Source organism: Polyodon spathula, chromosome 14 (genome assembly GCF_017654505.1).
Source record: "Polyodon spathula isolate WHYD16114869_AA chromosome 14, ASM1765450v1, whole genome shotgun sequence".
NCBI classification, from domain to species: domain Eukaryota; kingdom Metazoa; phylum Chordata; class Actinopteri; order Acipenseriformes; family Polyodontidae; genus Polyodon; species Polyodon spathula.
In genome coordinates, this window is record NC_054547.1 from 35,447,653 (window position 1) to 35,457,031 (window position 9,379).

Here is a 9,379-nt window from a genome sequence, read left to right on the forward strand (position 1 = left end):
ACGCTTCGATGTTAATGCGTGGGTTTAATTAACATATCAAGTGACATGGGGGACGTTAATTTACTTGACATTTTATTCATGAATGATGTGTTTGTTTAATTAAAAATGTCTTTTTTCATATTGTGTGTGCACTGTGATTTGAACAAGAGGTGGAACACTGATCAAGGATACAGACATGTCAGAATCCAGAGGTATCATGATTTACAGTGTAGAGAATAACCAAGAACACGCTACTAACATGTTGTTAAAGATTTGGTAGTTATTAATGAGGAGTACTTGTTTATTACAGTAACATGTTAGGGAGGCATGACAGATTTAAGTGTGCTATTTGCAGTGCTCAAACATTATTTTACTTGCACTTAACAAAATGGAGAAATATTCAGTGCAGTGACATATGACAGGTCAATGGTCAACGCAGCCTAACGACGAACAACCTGGTGAAAGTTTTCTCCCAGGTGCCTGGCCAATGTCCAGCTGTCCACTTTTATTTTAAATGTGATGTTGATAGGAACATCATATATAAGGAATGACACACATAATTATGGATACTGGGCATAAATTATCGACAGATGATGGCTACAGTAAGATGCCTAGGGTAACCATTTGCAGACTTAACAATAAAGCTGATATGCAGTGCTATAGGAAACTGACATTTAACAAATAAAAGTGACTTCATAACTAGCATGTGAAGAAGAAAAGCCTATGCACCCTGAAAACTAATTTGAAATCAAAATTCCGGAAAACACACTACATTATACGTGGAGTGGATTGAACAGTGCCTTTGGAAAGATGGCGTCTGAACTCCTGGTTCTGTTTTCTAACGCTTGCATGCTTTCTTGATTTGGAACTGTTTTGCAGCACGCTTTAGCCCCCCAGGGTTCACCAAGTCCACGCTTGTGTTGTGGATAAAATGGCTAATAAACACTTGGGTTGTTTCTTTCTGACAGTGTGCCATCTGTGTGGCTGCATGAGGGCTCTCTTTGTTGTGTCAAACAGTGAGTTTGGCATGAATCAGAGCCTCTCTTTCATGGCAGGATCAATTGGAATGGTTTCCCAAGCCTTGAATCAGCTGCTCCCATCTCTGCACGCTCATTAGTATGCAAAATGTTTTTTTGTTTTTTTGTGCTCTTATTCAGTGGATCTGAACTGAAGATACTTTGCCATTGCGTAAACAAAAGTTTCAATTACTTCAATAAATGAGATTTAGCCTATGTAACATACTGTAGTTAAAGGCTTTAGACAAAATATTTATAATGCTTAGTTCTGTGCAGTGTGTGTGTGTGTATGTGTGTATATGTGTGTCTATATATATATATATATATATATATATATATATATATATATATATATATATATATATATATATAATATACCAGTTTCTATGCCATTCTGTAATGATGTTATTTTATATAAAGTGAAATGGCAGTAAGATTGGCACATTCTCCTCTTATCTAGTGGATATCTTTTTAATAGCTATACTAATAGATATTCTAAGACTAATGATTCCTACTAAATGCAGAATAGTGCAGTTTGAATGAATTAAAGGCTAAGCAGTTTAGTAATGGTTTGGGGCTAGATGTATTTATTAATTTGTAGACTTAAATAAACATTTATGTTAAAAAATAAATAAATGAAATGCCCTTAGCTTACTATCGTGCGTATGCAATAATGTATACGTGCAATTAAAGGAGTCTGGTTTTAGTTATGAAGTAACACAGTGTCAGCAGTGGTCTGATTTTTTTAAAGTGAAGAACTGAGCTCAATTGCTTGCAGGGTTTGGGGTCAGTTCCTGTTTTTCAGCTCCCAGTTCCTTTTGAAGGAGTTGATATTTTAAAGACATTTATTCATTGTAGTGATTGCTTTCATTTGAAACTGATTGAGTTTTTACTCATTTTAACAGAACGCTGCTAATTACAATGTTGATCAATGATGCATTGAAATTAAATGGGAAAGGGAATTGGAACTGGGAATTGATTTGAAAAAGGAATTGGAAATTGGAACTGGAATTGAAAAAACAGGAATTACTATTGATGATTTATACCAGTCTAAATCCAGGCTTTACTAAAAATCATCTCACTGGAGATTGTAAGGATTTTTGCTTATGTATTGCCCTGGCCTTGTAGGGAGTAACTGGCTTTTCATAACTCAGAGTGCTGCTGTGACTTTAACTTTATTTAAGTGTCATCAGCCTTTGTTCCTTTTACATTATACTACTGTTACTTATTCTTCTCATTTAAATGATGAAGGAAGTGAGAAATCATTGAAACTGTCTGTAAACATTGTGATTTTCTTGTGTTTAATGTAAGCTCTGAATCAACGCCTGGTTAATGATGTCTTAAAATGAAGCTGTACATAACTAGTGACATCAGCAGTTTGCAACCACCAGCCTTATCGTTCCATCTTGTGATGTGTGGGTATAGCACTATGCTGCCTGTGAGAATTGAGCACAACTCATAGCATTGTTCTTAAATGTAACTTCTTGTTATCTGGGTTTCTGCTGACATTGGTAAAGTAAAGAAGAAATGCAAATGTACTTTGTCTCACACGATGCATAATGCTAGGGAAATAAGACCAAATTTGGGCAAGGACATTACATAATCTGGCTGTATATCTGTATGTTTAAACAGGGTACATGAAGTAAGCACATGCAAGAAGGGTTAACTTTAGGTCAGTGTTGCTGTAGACCTTCATAACAGTGGATTATGGTACTGGAAATAATGCAGGCTCTGTATTCTCACAGTTGTATTTACGTCAGTATGGCCTTTAACATGTAAATATTTAGAGCCGCAGTGGGTCCCTGTGGAAATGTTTTCCGCTGGTCAGGATATTTAGAGGATGTAATATAGTCAGACTGGTAGCTTGGTTCTATATTTAAACCATGTATGAAAATAAGCCAGGACAGGGTATGCCATCATCATCACCAATACCTTTAACCCGAGTCACTTCCTTCACATGAAACCACATACTCAAGCACATGACAGGTCAGGGTACAAAACATGGCTTTACAAAACAAGGCTATTTATTACCATCTTTAAGTTAGTACAGCAGTAGTTATGAAAATATCTGTTCTACTGAATTGTATTTTTATTTAATAAAATACAGGTGCTTTACCATACAATTTGATAATGTATTTTAACTGAACTGCAATAGCAAACTCTATAAAGCAAAACAGAAATGAATAATGTATGTTTTCCGTGTTACATTTCTGGACACTGTATCAAGCCCTGATATATATATAATATCTTTTATCTTTTCATGTTGGCTTTATGAGCAATCAAGAAACACTTGCTCAAAAGGCTGGAAAGTTTTCTTTAAAAGAGCAGATGGGCTTTTTTTCTAAATATTCTACAGCGGGGTTATTGACAATCTCCCGTCTCCTCTTCTTTTAACAGTCTGCAGCTGAATATGTGAAGACACACCTGCCTGAGGTTCTGAAGCAACAGCTGCTGAACTACGAGAAGGATAAAGAGAACAGTGTGCTGTCTTACCAGAGTATCCTAGAACAACACATCCTTTCAATCGACAAGGAGATGCTCGATAAACTGTCTGCCTCCTATGATGAAGCAGGTAAGAGAATGCGCCACCACTGTCTGTTCCAACTTTTCTTTGCCAAGCACAAAGAACGGAAGTTGCCTGTACAGTATGGGCATAAATTTGAGAAACCGGACCAAGAAATGTTTATCCAATGATATTACTTTTATTAGAAAACTCAGATCTTTCATTCATCAATCTGGAAGAGACCAAACATTAAGATAGAATATCTAGCTTTAATAAAGTTAGTTGAAGTTAATTAAGTTTATAACAGATGAACACACTGAAGACACTATTTGCCAGATGCAGCAATTAAACTCTGATTGCACTGGTATTTCATCTTATCTGTACAGGAACACCCTGATCTGTGTCTTGGGCTCTTGCCTTCCTGGTACAGTCAGCCACAAGATAGTAATGCACAATAATCAGGCTTCTGTTGCTTAAATAAAATACTTCTGGAGACCTCCTTAATTCTTAAATGCGTCATTCCAGGCCCTCCAGTCTTACTGAACCTTAAACGATTTCTTAATAAGTAAATAAATAAACAAATACATAAATAAATAGTCACTTCTGCATTTTGTTCTGTTGCTCCTTGCATTCTTCTAGCATTATCTGTCGCTTAGTGACTGCCAACAGCAAAAAGTCATTTTGAAATTGGATACAGAATGGAATATGATGGCATTTATCTCTGATAAAACCAGAAGATCACCAGCCTTGCAGTTTAATGCTAGCAGGTGTTCGGTTTCATTACTATGTTGCACATAGAAAAAGAACATTTTGTAAAGTGCCATTCGAATGTGCCTGCAACGGAGGAGAAAGGTCAGGATGAGAAAATAGCACCTGGAGTAAAAATGTCAGGCAGTAAATAATCTCGTTGGCTTGTTGGAGCATCTGGAGGTGTTAAACCTGGGAGTGACTTTTAGCATTCAAGAGTTTTTATTTCATTATTATTATCTCATCAGTGGCATAGCATCTTTAAAAAAATAAAATAAAAATAAAAAGTGAGAACATATCTTGAAGAAGGTTTGGCAAACACTTCTATCGTGAATGAGTATCCATAACTTTAAACACCTGATTCCAAAGTAATTCCTGATGCTGATTTAGTTTTATCACCCTAGTAAAAGCCCAAGTGCTCTTCCTTACAGTGTGTCTGAGGCGTGTTTAATGAGGGTGGTCTTGACTTAAAATTAGATAAGCACAGATAAGGCTGCCGTTCTCGCATTTTGCGAGGAACGATATTGCTACCCTGCAATTTATTCACGTGTTTTCATTTGTTAGAAGATTTAATTGTACAAATTTTATTTGACTCTGTTACATTTTTTTTGCTAATCGAATTATTTGAATCTTCGTTAAATTATATATACTGTAATAAACTAAACAAGAAATACCGTCTGCACTTTCGTTAAATATGTATAAAGGTTTGCTTAGAAATGATCTGCACCACATGGTTACTTACCTGGAACAAAACAGGCTCTTAAATTGTGTTAGTCTGAGAGCCTGCTGTGACAGGAAGGGGCTATCTTTGAAGAAACAGCTGCTTCCTGTGGTCAAACAACAGCATGCTTTTGTAAGGTGCATATGATGGGTGATTCCTGATTTTAGAAATCTATAATTTATTGTTTGCAGCTTTAAAAACCGTTGACCATCACCCGTCAGTCAGGAAAGCTGAAAAGCAGAAACTATTAAGGTTAAATAGAAAAATGTTTTGAAAATGGAAAATGCTGACATGTCTGAAATAATTTCAGATTTCTACTGTTCTAATTTGGACTCTTATTTCCTTGAACGAGTTCAGTCAAGAAATGCCAGTTGCCAGTGTCTTAGTATGCACATGTTACATGGCCTGTAATCCAACTTCAAGCCAAGTATTTGAGGAATCGATTCCAAATCCTCTTTTTTTATATATACGTTATAACTAGGGTGTTTCAGTTGTTGGTATCTTGAGCCTGTCTTTTATGAACTAAACATTAGAAGCCATTTTCCCTAAAATTATTTAAGTCATTGCATGAGGGGGTTGGTGGGGTGAATATGCTTCCAAACATTGTCTCCAGTTCCCTGGTCCTATTTTAGTAGATACTGTACACTGAAATGCTTTCTCTCACCTCTAAAATAATGGTTCATTAAAGTTTCCTGAGTAACTGATGACTACCTCCCTCTAGTGGCTGTTTTGGATACTGCGGTGACTAAGAAAGAATGTTTCAATTGCAGCCAGATGGTGATAGCCTTGAATATAGCAAAGAAGCATGATTAAAAATAAAGAATGCAAACAGCTTTTGTTGATGCAGTACGAAACTTTTAAATAGCAGTATAGTGGGCCGCTGGTACTATCACTCTTCAAAGCATACCACCTGTAGACCTCTTTGTAAGAGATCACACTCCTGCACATCTTGCATTCTGTTTCATAATGAAATTCATAGACACGCCCCAGGGCTGAATCTGTGAATTTAGCCCTGAAGAGACTCCTCATTTACCTTGTCTTGTGGAGTTTATTGATGTTTGATATAAATCCAACTTGTGAATATTATTTTTTTATAACTGATTTTTCTGAACTTCGCTGCTGGTCTCGGAAGGTCACACAGCTGCATTTCATTTAGAAACACGGCACCCTCACTTATTTGAGGGCTGTAGCTGATAAAATACCACAGACAGCTATATTACACCTTGTGTTTTAGGTGATTGGTTTCTGCACCCTCCTACCTCCAGACTGTCATTTCTCCCTACACCCCCTTCGCTCCCTGCTTCCAGAGCCCACCCCTTGTCCCTCAGTGTTGGAACGACCTACCGATGGATATCAGGACCTCCTCCAGACACACCTGTTCACACAGCTTTGTTTATCTCAATACCTTACTGGCACATATTGGCTTGTCTGGCAGATTTACACAGCAAGTGCCTTTTAAGCCAATTCCCACAGGAGGAAAGGATCAAAATAATGAGCTGGACCACAGTCGAGGACAGAGACAGCCAGAGAGAACACTGGAAATGAAAGTACACATTGGGTAAAGCAAGCAATCTAAAATAATGTGATAACAGCATTCCTGTTAGCTGTTGTAACCTTGGTAACGTGCAATATTGGAAATCCCAACTTGTTACTGCAAAGTTTGCAGCTATATTAATGTGTTGGTTTTTCTTCACAAAATATTATTATTTTTTCTTACCTTAAGGTATTAGGCATTTTATTTCAAATTTGTTACAGTTGTTTTTATCTAATTTCCACTTTGTAGAAGCAGCTTATCAGAAAGGCTACAGGTAGTTGCAGTATATATATGTAACTGCAGTGCATTTCATTGTGTGTGCATGAATGTACTTACTTTGATGCGTATTTTTGGAGTGTTAATGCAAACATGGGTAACCTTCTGATTTCACATGTATCATGTACAAATACAGTACATAAAATCAGATGCTTTCAAATACTGTTGGGTGCTTTTCTCATCGGTGCAAGGAAAAGCAGTCTCTTTGAAATTGCTTTAGAGGAGCAAGTAGCCCACCCAGGAAGACCAGCTCACATTGTTAATCAACCATTCCATTCTTTAAATCTTCAGTTAAAGTGATGCACTGATCTAAGAGATTTATTCAGCTCTGATCAGCAACTCAAGTTCACCGTGTAATGTGTTAATCATGCAACCTCGAAGATCAATTAAGCTAATTAACCACAATGCGTGTCAATGTAAACGAGACTATTTGTATGTTAAAGAAAAATGGGGTAATTAGTATTCCCATTTCAGTTTCTTAGATATATAACTTCAGTTATACTGTCTATAGTATTTATATATATATATATATATATATATATATATATATATATATATATATATATATATATATATATATATATATATAATTTATTTGTTTGTTTTATTGTATGCAATACTAGTAATTCAAATTGGCAAAAGCCTCTGTCTTTCTGTAACTGGTTGCTGTCTTGTCTTTTATCATTGCAGGGACCACGTGCTTGGTTGCATTGTTATCAGATAAAGAACTGACAGTGGCTAATGTTGGGGATTCACGAGGAGTACTGTGTGACAAAGATGGAAATGCCATCGCTTTATCACACGATCATAAGCCCTATCAACTGAAGGAAAGAAAAAGAATCAAGAGAGCGGGTAAGATCACTCAGCGCCTTTCCCTCCTGGAATGACACGTTGAGGAGGAATTTCTTGTTTAAAATTGCTTTCTCTGTCCTGGTGATAAAATAAAGGCCCTTATTCTGCACTGCAAGTTCACAGGTAAAACTACACTGAAGAAAGCACTGATCTAATTATATTGCAAAATAAGATTTAACAGGATTCAATGAGACACTGCTGCTTATTAAAAATATACCTTGTGGTGCAATTAGACTGCTGTAAGTAAAACTAGCAAACATTCTAATTCCATGGTGAGCGTGGAATCAATAGAATGTTCTGTATATTAATGACTCATGTGGAGTTCTGTATGGGTTTGCATATGAGTTGTTTGTAAGCACCCTGGCTGTGTAATCATCCCTACCTGCATAGATGAAGTAGCTGACAGAATAATCAAGCCCCTTTCCATAGTTTTTCCAGAAGAGCATGATGAAAATTGATCTGTTGACTTCTCATTATTTATGTTCTTATACAGCTAAGAAATTACGCCCTGGAAGAAATGTAATCCATGAAAGAAGTGATGATTTGGGGGGAGGGGGGAGGGGGGAACGACACATAGAAACTAAAAGTAATCGGTGTGATTTGTTATATGCAAATGATACAGTGAAAGATGCTGAAGATGTTTAATTGAGTACAGGTGTATGTAAATAACAAAAATAGAAATATCATGTTTTGATTGTAGTGCTTTCTTTATTCTAAGGGCTGTGTCAGTGAGTCATTAAGCGGGACGCTATGCTAATATTTCACGTCACATATTTTAAAAACTGTCATTAATTAAACATGCATTCTCTAGTAAGGGTTTACAATGACTTTGTAAGATTTTAGAATTATATTTTATGGAAGTGTCCCAATTTTATTTGTCAAATCCAGCCCTTCTGGAGTTAGCAGTAGAGGGCAGCAGCAACGTTAATAAAACAGCTCAATTCTGAACTGTATATGGCCAGTGTCTATAACTTTCTGTAAGCTTCCCTAGAGCAATGCTTATCATCAACTTGAAATTAGTGAGGATCTCTCTTGAAGTGGTAATGCCTTTTATACCCACTGGGGGGAAAAAAAAAAAAAAGGCATACTAAAAGCTGCTATGCATGGCAGAAAAGGTTTTTATTTTTTTTTTGTATTTTTTTTTTGGGGGGGGGGGGGGTGCAACTTGTATATTCTCAAACTATATAATTATCACATTTTTTTTCTAAACGGGGGGGCTATTGCATCATTAAAATGAATATGAAGAATACAAGCCTCTAAAATAGGTCTGAGTCATTCTGGGGGAAAAAAAGTGACTACAAATAAATCCTGAGATAGCTATTGTCTTGTCAGGATGTTCTCCGCCCACTTCTTGTACAGACATTTCACTCAGATGATCCTTGCGTTTGCATTGCAGGGGGATTCATCAGCTTCAACGGCTCCTGGAGGGTTCAGGGCATCCTCGCAATGTCTCGGTCCCTGGGCGACTACCCCCTGAAGAACCTGAACGTCATCATCCCGGACCCGGACATTCTGACCTTCGACCTCGACAAGCTGCAGCCCGAGTTTATGATCCTGGCTTCCGACGGACTGTGGGATGCTTTCAGCAATGAAGAGGCAGTGCGCTTCATCAAAGAGAGATTGGATGAACCACATTTTGGGGCCAAGAGCATTGTATTGCAGTCATTCTACAGGGGTTGCCCCGATAATATAACTGTCATGGTTGTAAAATTCAGAAACAGCAGCAAAACAGGAGACCAGTGAAAATATAT

At 37.0% G+C, this 9,379-nt stretch overlaps 1 protein-coding gene across 3 annotated transcripts in view; it reads left to right on the forward strand.

Moving 5' to 3' along the window:
- Nucleotides 1-9,379, forward strand: part of LOC121326689 (protein phosphatase 1L) — a 39,422-nt gene extending 30,043 nt beyond the window's left edge. For 2 of the 3 annotated variants that reach the window (XM_041270061.1, XM_041270063.1), the window contains exons 2-4: nucleotides 3,393-3,567; nucleotides 7,467-7,628; nucleotides 9,025-9,379. In XM_041270061.1, coding sequence (XP_041125995.1) covers nucleotides 3,393-3,567; nucleotides 7,467-7,628; nucleotides 9,025-9,371 — 684 coding nt within the window. In that variant the 3' untranslated portion in view covers nucleotides 9,372-9,379. Of the gene's footprint in view, nucleotides 1-3,392; nucleotides 3,568-6,200; nucleotides 6,545-7,466; nucleotides 7,629-9,024 lie in introns of those variants that run through there. The other variant, XM_041270062.1, reaches the window with a different exon arrangement.